General features: G+C 38.8%; 1 protein-coding gene across 1 annotated transcript; it reads left to right on the forward strand.

Annotated features, from left to right (window-relative positions):
• The first annotated feature begins 677 nt into the window (after positions 1-677).
• Positions 678-19,889, forward strand: si:dkey-33i11.9 (synapse differentiation-inducing gene protein 1-like). The gene is made up of 3 exons (XM_053326647.1): positions 678-967; positions 1,950-2,177; positions 18,647-19,889. The coding sequence occupies exons 1-3, from the start codon at positions 830-832 to the stop codon at positions 18,791-18,793; spliced, it is 513 nt and encodes a 170-aa protein (XP_053182622.1). The 5' UTR covers positions 678-829; the 3' UTR covers positions 18,794-19,889.
• The last annotated feature ends 176 nt before the right edge of the window (positions 19,890-20,065 follow it).

The following is a 20,065-nucleotide window of genomic DNA, read 5'->3' on the forward strand; positions in this document are numbered from 1 at the left end:
TCTGATATCACATAATCACATACAGCATGTTTCCATATACAGTATATTCCCATACAGTGGGACTATGGGAATATTCTTAAAACAACGCCTATGTTAATCAACCCAATGCCAGGTACACAAACACACATTGCCACATAGAATATTTTATTAAAATATATACAAAACAAATAAGTTATATAGGCCTAATAAAGCAATACATTATTATGATAAAAGTGAGTTTTCAAAAGCAATTTAAAAGATACTCGATTTGCAAGTCTGACATTCTCGCTTTGTTACAGTGGTGCAAAGACAAAAAAAAGGCTCTTCTGTATCCTTTTACCCCAGACCTGTAGATAAGTAGTACTAGTAGATGTAATCGGGGGCCATTAAGTGCTTCAAAAGTAAAACATAAGATCTTAAAATCAATGCACAGGCAGCCAATGAGAGAACATTATGCATTTAAAATATTTGATATAATTATTAAACTGTAATAATAGTGGTTATTGCATTTACACATTTAATTTCCCCCAATACAGTCAGTATTATTTAAGCTATGCAGTCCGATCAGAAACTCAGGCTCATGGTCCGCTTTTCATTTGAAACGCCCTACCGGAAATGTATCGTTAAAAACTGTGATTGTTGATTCACCTCCAATGAGAAAAAAAAAAAGTTGTAGCCTCTCTCTCTGCATTGTGACAGTTCATCGCTGACCAGCAGGAGACCAACACCCAATACACAGGGGGCGGTGGTGGAAATTTACCTGAGAAAAATTGTAAAGGAAATATATCTATTTTTTAAAGGGCAGTTTTCTTTGCTGTGACAACACAGAGAGAAAGCAAACTGTTGCAGGATGGACCCTAACAAGTCTGCGAGCGCTCCACCGGCGGGATGGACCGACGAAAAGGCGTCCATGGCTCATGCGCCCCCTCCACCCTACCAGGACTTCCCGCAGCCCGGCCTGGGATACCCACCTCAAGCTCAACCTCAAGTAAGCATGAAACTCCAGTTATGTTGCACAGCTTGAATGTTGCAGTTTTTCCATTAATTGAACCGAGTTAAATATGATACCTAATTGGAGCCACCGCCACTTTTAAGTACATTTTAATTCCTTTTTGTGTGTGTGCTAGAGGTAAAGATTTTTAAAAACCAGCGATTCTCAAAGTCTGAAGTAGTCTTTCAGGGGGTCCGCATTAAAAAAAAGAAAAAAAAGAAAAGAGGAATCATATATTTTCACTGTGATTCCATCCATAAATACCATAATGATATTAATAATATTTTGGTCATGGGTTTTAAAACATCTAAAGAAAAAATCTTATCGGTTCCCTGATCTAATTTGTATCAGTTTTTGGGTCCTCCATGTGAAAAGGATTGAGAACCACTGATCTAAACAATTTGAAAGGAATACAAATAACATTAGTATTTTTGTAGAACATTTTAAGCTCCTCTCCCCTATGATATTTAGTCTATTATCATGATATGTACTGTTAAAGCACAGTAATATGTGAGTTTTGTAAGGTTATTCAAATGCACCTTTAGTATCTTGGTGAATAAATGAACAAGCTGTTAATTATTAATCTGTTAGCCATGAACTTCCTATCAAAGGATACAACTTGTTTGTTTGTCTTTATAGTCTTTCACTGTTTGTGTAAAAAAAAAAAAAAAAAAAAAACCCACATCAGTTGCAGTAAAGGTGAAATTGAGGCCTGTTTGTCATTCTGATGATGAGACTACCCAGACCTCCACCATGCAAGCAAAAACATATTCACAGCAACTCAACAAACTGCCTATGGTGGTAAAATACACAACAGTAACATTAATACTGTAACATTCATAACTAAACACTCAAAATGTGTTCAGTTCAGTTTCACAGCTGCCATATCGGATGATCTCATCATCAGAGCTTGTGTGCCAAGTTTCTTTTCCCTGTAAATGACAAGTATTGCGTGTGTGTGTGTGTGTGTTGCCAACAGGTCTATGGATCCCCACCACAATATGCAGGTCAAGGATTCGGCCAACCACAGTACCCCATGGGTCAGCAGTACCCAGGACAGCCAGAAATGGTCACTGTGCAGCCCACAGTGTATTTGGCTAGAGGCCCACTGGCTCAACCTGTCAATGACTACCTGTGCTACTCCATCTTCACCATGCTGTGCTGCTGCCTGCCACTGGGAATAGCTGCCCTCATATACTCCATCTCCGTGAGTCAGATTAATGAGTATTTACAGTGTATTCTTTTCACGACCTGGTCCTGGCACAGCCATGGATACACAGAACAAATCAACCAGTCATTAAATCTTGAATATGTGCCAGTATCAGTGTTATATTTCCAGATCACAATCCCTATGAACTAAACAGACTGCATCATAATTTTTCTATAGTTTTTCTTTTAGAAAAAAAACAGAAGAAAAAATAACTAAATAAATAGCTCTTATAAATAAAAATAAGGATCGATCCAAGAAGGCAGGTCACTTTTCAAATTAAAAGACGTGGAAAAATATATTGTACTGCCACTAAAATGAAACAAATAATTCCAATTGTGTTAGTATAGACATAAGTGAATAAAGACAGTGGATTGATACAGAGTAAGCGGATGATGAATCCTCTACCATCCCGTGTCTAATGCGTCACAGCTGCACACCAGATCATGAGGTAAATGAAACCTCTTCCTCTTGCAATAACACACATTAAAGATTCAGGATCTGGTCGTAAGTAAATATGTACAGTGTAAATTCTGGTGTTGCGGACGCGATGTGTTGCGCAAGAGCCAAGTTTGGGGAAGTGATTGAGTTTTGCGGGAAGGGGCGGAGGTCTGTTAGGAAAGGAGGGAGAGAGAGAGAGAGAGGGAGAGGGAGAGGGAGAGTGGGAAGAAAAGGTTGGCAGGAAGAAAAACAGGTTCTGTGTTCCTGAATGTTGTGCCAGCTCAGAAGTACTTTACCTTTTACGTATCTGACCTTTATGTGGGTTATGCCCCCACCACCTACGCACACATACCTTCAGACATCATTTTCCTCTTCTTCTTTTTCATTTTCTTCTTTTTCTGAGATGTGGACCTATATTAAATTACAACATCCAGAGATAAAGTAACAAACACTTAATTCACTTTCACTTTTTAAATAAGCTTTGCATTGATTCATGTTTGTGGTTTTATGCTGTTTTGTATTATAGTTCTATTAGTAGCAATAGTTGATACTAATCTGTACATTATTATCAAGTTTTCTCTGTTCTAAAATAATTACAGTTGTGGGGAAATCAGTTATCAAAAGTTGTACATTACCTCAGTTTTAATTAATATGTAGTCATGTGTTTTCGCCCTGTGAGCTCATTGGGAGAGTTAATGAGTTTATTTTTTAACCTCTGAGTCATTGCAACGGCATGATGTTAGGAAAGCGTTCACTTCCCTTCGAGGATCGTTTCCATACTGTTGGCTTTAATCCTCACAGTGTGGAAAAAAAGTGTTCCGTGGCTTCCTGCGCATTTCTTCAACTAGTTAAAGCGCAAATCAAAAAATTTATTTGGCCTCTCAGCTTTCAAGCACCACCAACATTTACAGCGGAAGTTGACTTTTTTTTTTTAACAGTGCAGTGAAATTGCTTTGATATAGTAATTTTCTCATGTGGTTAGACATGTTTCCAGACGTGTGGGGTGATGAATACTTAAATATCAGTGACAGTTCAAACTTATTCTAATGTTGATCCACTGAAATGAGATGAGGTGACGTTTTCCCAAAAGCCTGTATATTTATATACTGCACATACATATGCGCTGTGTTTGATCTGTGTTTGGTGTGTGTGTGTGTGTGTGTGTGTGTTGTCAGGGGCTGTGCAGCTAACAAAGAACGTAGTGTGGCATACCTTCTATAGCAACAGATGTTAAACTCTATTTCAGGCTCAGTCCACATTTAGCATCCACTTTAGCTTGACGCATGAAAGTGACACACAGAAAACATAGTCCCAGTCAGTACTGTTCATGAAGCCATTGTTTTCTGATCATTGTTACAGTACATACCACAGTCAGTATATACCACAGTCCCTTCAGACCTTTAATGAACAGACCATGACCAATATGCACGCGGCACACTCCATTAGAAGACAGTTATTCTTAATTCATGGCCAGTGGATCGTCTGACTGGTGCCTGTCTGCATCTATAGAGCTGGGAGCAGTCACCAAGCCTGCAGCCTTATTTGGTCTCTGCTTCCAGGACTTTTATAGTAATGAACTGATCAGAGGGGTATTGCACAAAAGTAGAATAAAGAAATCCAGGATAACTGAGCAAGCGCAGCTTGATCTAGTCTGACCGGCGCATCTTGGCTTATTCGGTTGCACGTTTGCTGAGCCAGGATGAAAAGGTGTGGCTATGTCAAGCCAGGTGTAGATAGTTGGCATAAGTGCGTGTTCACGGCATTCTCAAATAGACCCACGGGATCGATCACAGAATCACAGATTGGAAAATGGAAAGGTGTTGCGCGCCATTCTTCACGGCCGCTGAACAACAGCTCCTGATGGAGTTTCATGATGAGGTTAAAGAAATTATAAGAAAAAAAGGCAACACAAGCACAAAGCACTGTAATCAAGGAAAGGGAGAAAGTCTGGCAGACAATCGCGGACCGGCTCAATGCCTAAGTAGTGCAATTAATATCCAGTCATTGGGTTAAGCATAGCTCAGTGGGTAGAGCACCCGCCCCATGTGTTGAGGCTACAGTCCTTGCTGCAGGCGACCCCGGTTTAAATCCCGCACCAAGCATTCCGATCCTGCATGTCATTCCCCCCTCTCTGTCTCCAGTTTTCCTGTCTCTCTCTACTAACCTGTACATCAAAGGCAAAAAGCCCAAAAAATATACTTTAAAAAAAAAAAGTACAATTAATACAACAGTGCTCCACTAGAACTGTCAAAATTACAATTAAATGACTAAAGAAGTTACTGTCCAAGCCCACTAATCAACAGTTTTGATTTAAATTAAATTAAACACTTTGATTTAAATCTGGCAAGTAAAAGTGCATGCTACTCAGGAAATATAATTAAGTGCAAACAATTATTATAATTAGGTGTAGGGCAGGGGGAAGGCACATCTGCAGCTGCAGGATGCACTTCTGCAGATGAGGAGACAGTGTTGCTGGACTCTAGGCTTGAGGTATCATGTCAATTTTGTGGTAATGTCTTGCTCATTTAGCCCATAATGGATATGAAGTCAGTGATTTGGTGCTAATAGAAAATAACATGTAACAGGACCCAGATGCTGCTCAGCCTCAGAAGCAGCCAAGTAACATTGTGAGTATCGGCTAGTAAATAGTCCAAAGTAAATCTACTGTACATTATACACAATAATGATACCACATGAATGACTATAAAATGACTGTTGCAATTAAACAGTCAACAGACTTTAATGAAACGACAATATAGTCTATTATATCAACATATTTAGAAAGACCATGGAAATGCTGTAAAACCCATTAATTTGTCACATGATTGACAGAACTGCCAGATAAATCCCTGAGAATAATCTTAGCCTGGTTGTTAGCCTGGTCTGGAGCAGGCTAGCTGCAGAGAATAAATAACCATAGTAACTGGGCCGGGTTAAATTTAACCTGCTTTTAATGCAACCGACTTGAGGCTAAATTCAGTCAGGATAACTAACATATCCCGACTTAATCCCTTATCCTGGTTTCGTGCAATACCCCTCTGGACAGCGCTGCAGGACTGAGAGACACTTTTAGATGAAAAATGCACCCATTTTTAATGGCAGTACTATAGACTGACATTGTCCATAGCTACTTAAACTAACATTGAGCAACTTTAGCAACAAGTGACTAAAACACATGAACTTCATCATGTGAACAGTTACTTAAGATGGCGTCAACAAACTGCACTCTGTATGTTTATACTGCTCGGTCAGGGTTTAAGTGATACACACTATCCCAGCATTTCTATTTTTACATTCTTACTGACTAACCTTCACATATTGATAAAACATCTGTGATAAACCAGAATCCATTTGTTGTTATCCAAACTTTAGTTTTGTTTACGAGTCAATCCACGGCCATGGAAATGAATGGAAAGTTAGTTCCTGTTTTCACTGTCATGGATGTAGAGATAACAGTCACTGGATTATGATTAGAGACGCCAGAGAGAAAGTCTGAATTTTGGGATTATAAGACATAAACACATTTTTCAACACATGTTTGGACATTAGTCTTCAGTGGAAAGAGGAGATACTATGATTACTGGAAAGATCTAGTTGATTTTAATCAATGTGTGTATTAACTCTGTCCTTACTGTTTGTCAATTTTGGTGCAAAGGGGTCAAATTACTTACTAGAAGAAGCTGTTTCCATGAATCATATCCTGACAATGCTTCTATAGAAAAGTGATGACATGCTAACCTATATGTGACTCCTTAATCAAACTTCCCTTTCGGCCACTACACACAGTACTGTGTGGGTGAAAACGCCTAATTTAGGGATAATCTATGAAACAATTTTCCATGGATTATCCGAAAAGAGCAGAGACTGGAAATATATAGTTTTTTCCATCCACCTCCTTTGTGTTGGGGTGGAAACAGAAAACTGAGAGATAAATATCCAAAATTCCTCTAAAATAAAGGTTGCTGACTCCAGTATTTACACATTCTTTAGTCAGCACTTCCTGTAAATGTTTCTGACCGTCTTAGACTTTGATTTCAGCAAAGTTCTTGTGTTTAGACAATATTTTACACTTGATTGAAAAAAAGGGGATTTTGATGATAATTTGATTATATTAAAAAAGTATTGAACACAGGCACAGTTGTTAGCAGCTTTGGTAAAAACATGTGGGAGTTGGTAATTGTTTTCTTCTCTTTCCTTCATCACAACTGAAAACAGCTCATCTGTGCTGCATTAAAACATGATTTTCACTCTCCCCACAAATGGCCTGGACCATGAACGTCACATCCTCCACAGGTGCAGTCATCGTGGAGGTCCCGTGCATTAAATGTATATCTCTGCAGCTCGGTTTGGGACTTTGGGAAAATAATCCGATGTTTAATCCTTCGGGGCATAAAACTAAGCCTTTGTGACTGTTGAGCAGACACGGCAAGATCAAACGTGTCATAATTGTTGGTGTACATCCAGCTTTCAGTTAAGCCTCATGGAAAACCCCAGTATAACTGACTTAGAATCTGGATACCCTTCTCTCCCTCTTCCAATCTCGCCAGTTTTATTTCTTCCTAAATGGTTCCTTCTTCTGTAGCAGTTATAATGTCACAGATATGATATGCAACTACGTTTCTCTGTGTGTCAACTTACCCAGAGAAACGTCTTCTATAAAAAATACTTCTTGCTTCTTTGCTCTCTCTTCAGGAACTGAACCTAAATAGTCAGTTTGAGAAATTCTATCCCAGTTTCAGATGTTATGATAACACATGACACTAGACCTAGTGTTTAGTTACAATATCTGCAACAGCATCAGCTATCACAAAGATGTCATTTATTGAAGTAGTCACTTTATAAAATAATTCATTTATAGGGTTTTATTTGTTTTACAACTGCTTAAGGCTATTGAAAAGGTCAAATACATTTCAGAATTCATATATGAACATTTAATTAAGACATTTAAATGATTTAATCGTTGTAGAAGAAGATTAGGTAAACATTAAAAACAAATTTGATGTAAAAATGTGCTACTGGGAATAAAGAAAGTGCTCGTTTTCTCCCTCCCTCTCTGTCTTATACACACACAAATGGCACTTTTCCACTACAAAGTTCCAGCACTACTCGGCTCGACTCGGTTCCAGGAACCTTTTCCATTACAAAAAGGTACCTACTCAATGTGGGCGGGGTCGTCATGGCACGGCTCAGCAATACTGCCATGACTTCGTTTTATACGCGACACAAACACATACACAATGGAGGCGATGGTGTACTTGCTGCTGTAGGTGGAAAATTGTGCCGTATGGCTGTTACGCTGTTGCCGGTATTTAAAAATGCCGGGTTTGATTCTTGTGTGGGACGGCTCATGACTCTTCCAGCGACAACTCTTCTGACCAATCAGCGGCCGGCAGTCTGTTGACATCACAAAGTAGCAGGTACCAGGTACTATCCCTAGTGGAAACGCAAAAAAACCCGAGTCGAGTCGTGCTGGAACTGTATAGTGGAAAAGCGCCAAAACACAGTTTCTCTGCAGCACTCTTTATCTCTTCACCCATCATACATGTTTACAGTAATGCTAAATTATCTGTGCCACCTTAAAAATAACTGCTGATACGCAGGTTTGTGAGTTATGACAATATTTACATTGAGACGAAAGGAGCCTCAACTAAACAGGATCTTTTCGATTTCCATTCTCACTACTTATCACGACGTCAACGGACAGCAAACTTGTACACCAACAGGTTCGTCGAAGGTGCCACGGCAACTCCACAGTCGACAAGGCTGAAGTCGTGCATGAAAACTGCAGGGAGATGATGAGGGAATGTGTCTGGAAAATTCACAGATAAGCTCTTGGTATATGCAGCAACAGACATACAGGCATGCTCTTATCAAATCAAGTGCGCACGTAGGCACAACACACACATTTTTGTTCTTTTGGTTTTTTTGAATGCTGGAATTCTTCTTCTATATAATCTAGCTAGTGATATGGTGGCCTGGCCCTATGTGTTTCTAAACGGATGTGGCCTTATTAAGTGGTTTCTACGACCGTGAAAAATGTCCCCTCAGTGGTTGAAATTACAAGAAAAACACCAAGATGACCTCAATGTTAAAACTGATGAAAGGACAAAGATTGTTGCAGGGTCCACCATCACATTGCCTTGTTGGAGCGGGAGACTAAAACACATGGAAGCATTTCCCAGATCTAATTACTTAAAAGGCTTACCTCATCTCTTCAGCTGCATGATTGAGAAGCAGAAATCTTTCAAAAGCCTCAACCTTGAGTCACCTTCTCTGAGCTGAAAAAGGACGGTGAGAATCGGTTCCTCCTTCACTCACGTCGCTTTGAAGCTGAAGAATAGATGTATGTCTGAACCCAACGCTAACAAGATGACCATATGTATGTTGGCAGTCCATTTGTATCACATTGCTTTCCATATGTTTCCACTCATTCGATGTACAGCGCAGATGTCACGCAGATAACTAAATTAAATTTGCAGTTAGCAGTCTGGGACATGAAGAGAACAATTAAAAAGTAAACACTGTGTACATATTGTATCTTAGCTGTTATGTACACAGCTGCAACAGATTGCACTTTCCATGATGTGTTAACACTCCATTGAGCAGCTTTCTAGCTTTCTCTAGATAAGACGCTATAAAATTGCATTTATCTCAGCGTTGAGTCGATAGCAACTGGAGGGCGACTGAGACTGGTAGGGAATCGATAAGAATATTTGTGCTAATTAAACGTTATTCTTTCATATTAGTTTAGAGATTATCTGGCAGTAGACTAAAAATTAAGAGTACTTAGATTTGTTCTTGATTGTGGATGTTGGATGGAGAATGTTGAATAAGCCACTTGTACCACCTGCGTAGTTTTCTTTTACGCATTTTATACTTTGCTTCATTCATAATTATTCTAGGAGACATTTTGCCACACAGGTAAAGTGTAAGCTGCAGCTGAAAAGTTGATCCCAGCTTATGACAATAATAACAGCATTTCAAGGTGAAACTTAAGGATTTAACTGCAACAATTGAGTGGTAGAGTTAATGATATATATGCAATAGTCTTCAGTATGTGCTACATGCTAAGATTCACACATACCTGGGAATTTTTCCTTTTTTTTTCCTGGGAAAAGGAAGAACCAGTTGACGAGAATGGCACTGTGCAGACAGTTTGTCTCCTAGCCTTAATTAGTCATTTTCATGTTGCTGTTGTGTTTCCTGTTGAACTCTCTCCTGCTTTTTCAGTCAGTCCACTCTGCAGATCTCAGTCTCCCTCTCTGCCGCAGTCTGTCTCAGTAAATTATCTGGCACACAGACAAGTCACCCACCCACATTCTCTAACATTAATGAGCCCACTCCGACACACACACACACACACACACCAATAAAGACTAAGCCAAGAAACGAAATGGATCACTGCAAAGAGGAAAAGACACCTACCTACTGCAAGTTCCCTGCAAGAAACGGCAACACAGAATTAAGTCTAATAATCTGAATCTGGTGCTTTAGGGATTTACGTCACGTTCATGCTGTTCTTATAACATTGCAAAAGTTTCCAGTGCACATGACCACATGCACCACATGAGAAGCACAGAAAAACAAACCATCTGAAAGTTGTCTATAACGGACGCAACAAACCAGCAGGAAGGATGAGACTGACTTCCTCAGTTTGTTCTCTTATCAGATACTCACTCACTAATCTGCTTCCTTCTTTCCAGTATAGTATTAACAGTGTATGGCAATGGAATTCCCAAACATATTTTTTTCCCGGGTTTGTTATTGCTTCGGAAAACAGTCAGCAACAGTGTGCAACATTCATTTTTCTGTCTTCACTGCAGCTCTTGGAACAAACACTGACTTTTCTGTCTTGCTGAACAATTTCAGCAAAATGTCTGAGCAGTGATCACATGGTCATGTTTAATTAGTTTGCCGGTATGGAAACCCTCTCTCGATTTCCCTAATCTTCTACAGAGTTATGTTGTATTGGTGGGCGTGGATCATTCATCTCTGTCACATGACCGTCTCTTATCACTAACTATCTTTTAGAAAGAGTCAGGTCAGGTCAAATCCTTCCTTCTTTATTTCTGTGCCAGTGCAGAGCTGCTCTGCTGATAAATAGTTTGAGATCTCCTGAATTTCAAGCAGGACTTGAGGCTGTGTTTTTACTCTTTGTGAGCTTTTATGTGTTAAAACTCACCCACAAACTGACAGAACAGTTGTCATTTATCACGCTGGAAGGAGAAATTTACAAGTTCAGGCAGTTAAGAGATAAGTTTGTTGAATCCCATGTAGAATTTGTTCTTATAGCCTCGGGCAAGAGCAAATATCTCTATATAAAGAAAGGAATGTCTATATATATATATGTCTATATATATATATATATATATATATATATATATATATATATATATATATATATATATATATATATATATATATCCTTTGCATATCTCAAGGAGCTGTCATTCGATCTACTTCTTACCTGGCAGGTGGATTGCTGGAGAATCAAGGAAGTGCGATGTAGATTGTGAAGTTGTTTGGATGAGCAGTTCCCCAGAAATATATAAATACACCTCGTAAACAATTAGCTTCTTCTACTCCTGCCTGTGGAGTCAATGAGCAGAAATACGCCACTCTGCTAATGCAATCCTCATTGTGGTCAAAGATGGTATTACATCTGTAGTGATAAGAACTATCACACAGAATGAATTGAAAAAGTGTATTCCTGTTCTTCACACGCAGGACCTTTGTATATATGTTCAAGACATAGTAATGGATGTAGCCTCCAGATATTCTGCATGTGAGGCGTTAATGGAGCATCTGTAAATATTAGCATCTACCAATTGTCTGCATGAGAGGCATTTAGGGGATAGGCACTGTTCTCTATAGGTATTGAAAAATCAGCCAGATCCAAATAGGCATGAGGCCCAATGTGCGTCCATTATCCTCCTGTAGGGTCACATAATGAGAGAGCTGGATGAACCGGCATGAGATAGAAGGATTAAGATGACAGGGGAAGAATTGAAAGAGAAATGGAGATTGATTGTGAAATAGGAGTGGACATGTAGAGTGGACAGAAAGACAAGAGGGTAGAGGGAGAAAGCATTCGGATGTGCCGATGCGTCATCTTGACAGTGTAGTTTGAAGGGCAAACGGAACAGAAGGCAGAGACGGAAACCAGATAGATTGAAAATAACAGGTCGTGGAGGAGCAGTGAAGAGATTTGGACCTCGCTGCTGGGAACTGTCTCACTTAAAATTCTCTATCTGACATTTCAAGCACGATGGCCAAGAGAGCAAAGCTACCACTACAACAACTCTATTTGGAAATTAACTGATGTTTATATCCTGTTAGGGAAAAGCTACATTTTCGACAGTGGAACAAGAATGAATCACTTACTAATCTGTTCCACTCATCAGCGACGTTGATAATGTCAAGGAAATGAGAATCATTTTCTTTTGGACCCAGGATGAGACTTCGAGATTTGGAATTTTGCTGGGCTGTCCAAACAAGTGAGGCTTTTGTCAGGATGAGACAGCAGCACCCTGCGTGACAGCACCATCAAACAGTTCTTTGTTCCCCACAACAGCAGCTTTTCCTCACAGCTTAGCTCTCACTGAGGATCACTGGGAGAGATACTTACAGTGTGAAGCCATGTTTAATACTTCCCGTCCTTCTGAAGAGCCCCTCGCCTGCAACAGTAGTGTTATTCATCATCAACAAGTGTAGGAAAATTTCTTAACACGCTATAATGTTTAAAAATCACATTTCTGATTTGAAAGTGATGATTCTACAGCCACTGAAAAACATTACTTCCATTTAAAATATGCTGACTGTTTAAAGGCCTGTTGATTATTGACAGATTAAAAATGTCTGGTAAAGTATTAATCAAAGTACATTCACACTCTGGAAATGATTAGATAAACCCCATATAACATTCCAGAGGGCAACTATAAATGCACTTAATGTGGTCATTTTATCATATTTGTATATTTAACAAGCATACTGTGATCATTTCTCCTTCTTTCCCTTAACACACCGCTCACAACAAATAGTGTTCTCGTGACTCACGGATAAACATGTGAGAAGTCAGATCAGAGTCATTTTGCAAGCAACACTTATTTGCAACAGCTGATGTTGACACCACATGTAAGCAGTGAGTGTAGTTTGCATGCTAGTAAACTGCCAGTTTTAGGGATTCAAGTCCAACTGAAGGTTCATGTGTTAAAACCACTGAGCTGAGAAGGCAGAACACCTGCTGCTTGCCAGTCAAGATGGCTGTGTGGGTCATGGAGTGCTGTGAGTGATGTCAACTGAAATACAATACAACTACATGGCAAGCTGAAGGTAAAACATCAGCCACAACAAAGTCTCCTGTCACCTTGACAGATAATATTTACCATCCAGTATTTATTTCAAATATAAACATATTTTACAGGCAACAGTGGAAAGCATTATGACATGTACAATGAACACGTAGCTGTGAGGACAGTAAATGTAAATGTTTATTTAATAGGGTTTTACCCGGCTCTGTAGAAGGTCAAAGCAGCAACTGGTTTCATTACGATCATTATGTGTGTTTTGAGATTTAAGAAATAAGTGCCTGCAGCTCTTCATGTGAGCTTTTCCTTTGGGAAAGGCTCTCCTGCAAACTGTAATTTCCAAATGTAGCTTCAGACTGACGTTGTGTAATCTGAACTGCTGCCAGTTACTATCAGATGACTCTTACTGTAAAAGCTGTAATCATTGCTCTTAAAAACAACTCTTGATTTCATTTTATTGTCAAGTTTTATAGGTTGAATAAACCACATTCAACAACTGAAAATCATCAGCTTATATTAAATCAAGTTCTGATTCCTTAGAGTTGATAAAAAAAATATGTTTTGGCAGGCCAGGTTTATAATTGGCAGAATGTACCAGCCCTTTTCATTCCTATTTATTAAACACAACGCTGACATATCATCACCTCACTAAGATTTTAGGGCAGCCCCCTGAAAGTCTATGAGTCCTATCATTCGTCAGAGACCCCTCAGTCCACTGAAAGTTTCTTCAAGTTTTTTTTTTTTGTTAGTCAAATCTTGAATTTCAGTTGTTTAATTTGTTACAGCTGGGTTGATGAGGGCGAGGCTGCGGGCTTCAAAACCAAAACAATGAGCCTTGGACTTAAAAACGTCCACAGAGGAGAAGAGAAACGGCCTAGTCTGATCCTAACTCTCTGAGGATTTGTCACAGAAGGCGACTTGTCATCTTTTAATGCATTGATACTACAAAATTATTTATTAATGCAGCTTCCACATAGGAGTTAATGAATCACTCCCGCCTGGCCTCTCATGGCGCCGCTGTTTAGACAATGTCTCATAAGATAACAACATGTAGCTTTCGTTTTTTCAGGATAGGCACCAACCAAATGCTTGTGCCTTCTTGTAGGTCTCAAACCAGAAAGCCAGACTATGATGAAAACCAGATGGGTGGGTTTTTTTTAAGACCTACCCAGTGGACCTTTGAAGCTGCAAATCACACAGAGCTCATTTTGAGGGAGCAGGCGTCTCTGAAATAGCCTGTGGCTTGAGAGGGCGGGCATCCCTGATATAGCCTGTTTAATCTGTAGTAACATCAGTAAACACGTGAGCTCTGGGGACCTAAAAAGTAGCTGCAGGACTCAGAACCTGTGTTTGTGCATCTGTCTGTTGTTGGGTTTAGTGTGCAAATAGCAACCTATGTGTTAACCAGCAGTGCAGAGCAAGATCAGCACTTCCCCTGTTGATCTCTCTATCAGCCAATAAGACAAAGTCTCAATACAGATTCAGGGTCAAACTGTGGGAGGGAAAGTTGAGGTGGGGTTGTGCGGTTGAGGTGTCAAGAAATGTTCCACCAGAGGTTCAAAGTGATGCTTAAGGTCAGGGAGGAATGACAGTTGGGGAGTGATAGATTCAAAAAACCAAAAACATTTTACTCTTAACTGGAATCAAAGTGTGTGAGTCAGGCCCTGTAGGCTTTTGAAATCTGTTTTTTCCTCTCTTTCGTCAGCTGTACTCAGTTCTACCCCCTGGTATTTTCTCACACGTATCAGCCCCTGCTTTCTCCTCCCCATCGTTCATCACAACACAGAGGGGCCCGCCGACCAGTCAGGAGCAAAGCCAGAGCAGGCAGATAATACTGCAGAGGACAAACAAGACAGGCAGCCAATTGGGCAACAGCAGGGAGCAGAGCCAACTGGAGAAGGCTCCTAATAAAATTTAAGCAGTGGTGTGTGTGAGGCAGCGTAATCTAATTTGAGGACATATTGGCCAGTAGGATATGAGGATACATTAAAGCAGCAATTCTGAAGAAGCACTTAACATTGACCAGAGCCAAGATTTGTATTTATTTATTTATTTATTTATTTATTTTTTGTATAATACAGCACTACTTCATTCCTAGATGCTGTTATTTAAAGCTTTTACATTAAGTCACGTCAGAAAATGCACTTTACAAAAGTGACTTTGGACTACATGAATTAAAAAAGGACCGAAATTGTGAGCCTACAGACATTGTTCATTGACTGATATCATAAGTTTGTTATAATGGAGAAGTCACTTTAGCAGAACTGATTACAACTGGGTTTAACGGTGGTTGTAAATTAACTTTCACTTCCTGAAAATTGATTGAAGAGGGTGTGCACTGCTTACAGGATTCACAGCAGCAATTTCACTTCACTGAATGTTTTGTTTCCTCTATTACACGATAGTAGTAATATTTGTAGACCCTTTTAAAGAGGCATGTTCTTGATGAAGCCAATTACCAAAAAAAATCCTTTAAAATGTTATATGAATATATTTCTTCAAGTTTGGTTTAATAAGTTGTTATATCTACACATACAAAGCACATTGATAGCACTTTAAGTTTTAAATACACTGTTAATGTTAGAACCATTTATAAAACTCAAAGACACAGATCACCAAACTCAACTACTATGTATACCATATGTTTAAGATTTTTAACTTATTCTTACCATCTTGAATTCAACTATGAAATAATTATAATTTGGAAGTGACCAAAGACACTCACCAGAGATTGTTTCACATGTTTTTTTATCGCTCTAGGTTAGATTATAGTTGCAAGTGAAAATGTGTGTGTGTAACTCTAGTCATACATTCATTGTGAAATATAGGAATGTAAAACTAATATGAGTTTTTGAGTGTAGTCACCTTCTCAGGGCGGTTTAGGGGATTTCCACAACCTCGCTTGTATGCTGTAAATTCATTCTCTATGCAGTAGTGATGCACACATGATGGTCTGTCTGTCACTTACTATGAGTACTTCATTCATACCTACCAGCATATCCATGTTAAATAAGACAACTAAGACTGAATAGCACATTGCACTTTAGTACTGAATAACTGCACTTTAGTATTGTACTGTATTTAAGTTGGGTTTTTTGTCCTATTGTCAACCTGTCTTTTTGTCCTGGGAGGGTGGGTTTATGGTTTGTCTATTGTGTTCTTGTTTATTGTAATGTCTCTGTACTTGTATCAGATGCACTGAAAACGACACAGAACAATTTTCCGAAAGGATAAATAAACAATCTATCTACTGGGCTTGTTGAAAAGACCTTTTAATAAGGTGCTGAATACCAGCTCCAGCTACCGGGCAACAGCTAACCTCTGGGGGAGCACTGGGGGGGGAGGGGTCAGACACCACTGATGAAGGTGTCTCTGGGACTTTTAATTGTGGATATGTGTTTCTGCATACATTTTTGAACATGATCCTAATCCTATTGATAATGTTCAAGTTTCCATTTTAACAACATTAAAGGCATTGTTTACAGCTGTTATCATTACTGTAAATCTCCATCACTGACTAAATATTGAAACTGAAACAATAGAAAAGAAAAGTAGAAAAAATAAGAGGTGGATGTTAATGAACAGGATTATGAATGTGGTTGTTGGTGTTATCTATAATTATAGCTATTAGAAGTGATTTACCAGAGCAGAATTAAGGCATTGACCACAGAATATATAAAACATCATTTTCATTTTCATTATTATTAGATAACGTGATGTTACAGTAAACATCCTAATTCTAAACAAGCTCCACACCTATTATTATTCCTTCAAAAGTTCATAGAATATATTTTCACAAAGGCGCATGGGGGGAAAAAAAGTATAAATTAAACATAGCAATTTGAACAAGTGACTCCTTTTCAAACACTGAAATGATTTAACTGTCAAATCTCACTGAAACAGCACAAATCATATCAAGATTTTTCATTAGCTAAAAACAACCGGGTGATTAAGACGATGAGAACATACTGTAGCGAACGTGACAGTTTAATGATCCAGCTCATATTGTGAAGATGTTATCAGCTTTTTGACATGTTCCAGTCCTCTGGTCGTTAACATGCTCGAGCATTTACGCTTCTGGAGTGACAAATGAATAGCGATTGTGTTTGTGAGTGTTGTTGGTACATCAGGCGGTACAGTTTTGATATGCGATATCGCAGATCAAAATACATGCAGTCAAATTTCTACTTTTCATATTTGAAGGTGCAGCCGTAGAGTACAGCGTTGCCTTGTACTGTATAAATCATGCATGGCCACGACGACAGTGCTGCAGTGTTTGGAGCAGCACACAACCGTTGCTGAACACGAGCCAAACAGCTGCTAGTAATCATGAACGGCTTCAGTACAGCAGACGGAGCCTTCTCACGACACGAACAAAACACACACACACACACACACACACACACACAGCCGTATGCGCACACTCAGATGCAGTCAGATACACACAGAGATGTTATAGGGTGTGGGAGTTTGATTTGATTAAGTCTGAGGGCTGCGCTCGTGTTAAAGGCACAGAGCTCCAGATATTCTCAGAATAGATCACGGGGCCTCTTGCTCAACTCAGACAGCATATTATGTTTCGAATAAATGATCATGATGAGAGTAACCGCTCTTATCATTTTACTCTCTCAGTATTGAGGTGTGCCCTCTTTCACTTTATCTCACAAACATCTGTATTTAATCTTTCTTTTACACCATTCACACACTATAAAGGCTCTTTAAATAATGGGAATTAAAACTTGCGTTGTAAAACTGACAAATTTCCTAAAAAAGGAACATCTAACCAGTGTCTATTACTTAGTTCCTCTTCCACCACTACACAATTGCATCAAACAGACACTGGTTGCACCCTCACTCTGTGTAATCCAGTATTTCTCCTGCACAGGTGATCCAGGTGATGGTTCACATTTCTTTCTATTTCTGTTTGGCAGAGAGCTGCACAAGCATGAAATAGTGATGACATCATAGGTGAAAAGTAATAACCACTATATCTGGGAAACTATAGTAAGACTGGAAAATCAAGTCACTGATGCAACATAATGTCGGTAAAAGTATTTCTCTGTCATACATGAGCCAACACTAACATACGTGTGATGAATTCTGCAACTCAAATGTTGTAAAAGTAAAAAAAAAAAAAAAAACTGAATGTTAAAGAAACGGTCTTATTATATTTAAATATATTTTTTATATTAACAATGGATCACGTGACTACTTGTATAGACAGGTTGGCTGGTAGTGCTGATAGCATCTTTCAGCTCATTGTTTTGGTTTACAGTCCACAACATTACTGCTTTTGTTTCATTCTCATTGCTCTCGTAGCCTTTCATTGTTTTTGGTGGCAGCTGTTCACATTGAAACATTGTCTCTAAAAAAAAAAATCGTGCTCTCCTCAGGAGAGCCAAAACAAGAGGTAAACACAGAGTAAATGTTGAATCATTAGCCAGAGGGTCAGAGACACAAGTCCAAATGAATGCTACTCTTACTACCTAAATGATATAGACTGTGACACCAGGCTCATACATACATACTGTACATACAGGATTTTGATCATGTGATGCACATTTTAGGTTATCACTGATTGCATTCTAACCTTACATCAAAAAACGTCACTTCAAAGAGAATTAGTTGGAATTTAATTTTTAAAAATGTGATTTAGTAGTTGATGTTTTTTTAATCTTCACTCCGCCATGAGTCCAATTTAGTTTTTTTCTTCATCTTCAGGCACGTGAAGCCAACCACGTTGGGGACCAGATGGGGGCTGAGCGGAGCAGCAGGATGGCGAGAAAGCTGAATCACGTGGGCCTGGGACTTGGCATCGGGGTCACCATCCTCTTCATCATTTACACAGTGGTTATGTCAATGGGTTAGGGTTAGGGTCTGTTTCAGCAAGTTTCCTATATTCTTATTTTTCATTCTACACCAGGTATTAGACCAAAAGGAACATGACAAGAATATGTTTTATTTGAAAATGTTAACCCTGAAGTCTCCTGATTGTCTAAAACAGCTTTAGAAAAGTTACTGATATTTCATCAGGGAAAGATTTTTAGCTGTTGACCACCTGTACTATTGATCTATCAGCAATCATATACAGTACATGTGGTGAGATTAATTTAAAGAGGAGAAGCTCTTTACATGTAATCCAATGACTTCAGCATGGTAGAAAGTTACCCAAAGATTCATATTTCATCTGCATTTTTAAAAAATGTTTGTTCGCTTTATATGTTACCACATATCAGAAATTTATATGATTTTTTACGAATAATTTCAACTTTGATGCCTTAAAAGTTATCCGCTGTTCAGCCTCTGTTCATTCTTGCTCTACCGCTCACGCAGATTTCAAGTATTCCACAACTTGTTAAAATAGAAAATTATAATCCATACAATGTTTTATTCTGGCGTGTAACCAAAAGAGATTTACCTGATTGTACGATGGGTGAAATATTGCTGCCCTTTCAACAGAATTTTTGGCTGTAAATGTGCACTAACACTTCCTATCCCTGTTAGAAGTATGCTAACATTAAATTACATTTTAAAAAAAAACATAGTATTTGGAGGATACTAGCAGAAGGAGAGATGTGGCTTTGTGAAGCTTGTGTTGAACAAGTTATTTAAAAAAAAAACTGAATGTGAGCTTGATTGTCATCAAAGAGTATCATATCTGAGAGTGCATACTATCATCTCTGTATTCTAGCTGAGTACCAAAGTCCTCCTGCTTTATTCCAGCTAAACAGGAATGCACAGCTTCTCATAAAATCAGTAGTGGAGCCAATATGGCAGCCAGTTGCTCAATCAGTGGCTCCAGCTCAGGAATTTTGAAAGCTGTAGCGTGTCATGTATCACTGGCCTGAGTGTTGTTTGTCATGCAATGTCTGTATGCTCTTTTCTTAACCAAAGCTGGAAAAGGAAGATTTTACTGCTTACCATATTTCTTTATAAATAAATTCAAAGTATATGAAACAAAAAACACTTGTGCTTTCTGGTATGTTTTACACAGTTTCATCAGACTAGTGCTATCCTGGAACAAGTTTTGTCCCACTACATGAGAACAAAGGTTGGTCACAAGCAGAGTAGTCAGACACAGTATATTCACATATAGGGGAATTTAAAATGTTGGTTCCTCAAGTTCTAACCTGACGTTTT

The sequence above is a fragment of the Scomber japonicus genome, chromosome 10 (assembly GCF_027409825.1).
Source record: "Scomber japonicus isolate fScoJap1 chromosome 10, fScoJap1.pri, whole genome shotgun sequence".
Taxonomy (NCBI): domain Eukaryota; kingdom Metazoa; phylum Chordata; class Actinopteri; order Scombriformes; family Scombridae; genus Scomber; species Scomber japonicus.

Excerpts from the sequence above, each read along its gene's own strand:
- si:dkey-33i11.9 (XM_053326647.1), top strand. The coding sequence starts at position 830 with ATGGACCCTAACAAGTCTGCGAGCGCTCCACCGGCGGGATGGACCGAC. Across the intron at positions 968-1,949 it reads CACCTCAAGCTCAACCTCAA|GTCTATGGATCCCCACCACA; the intron begins GTAAGCATGAAA and ends TGTTGCCAACAG. Across the intron at positions 2,178-18,646 it reads CCCTCATATACTCCATCTCC|GCACGTGAAGCCAACCACGT; the intron begins GTGAGTCAGATT and ends CTTCATCTTCAG.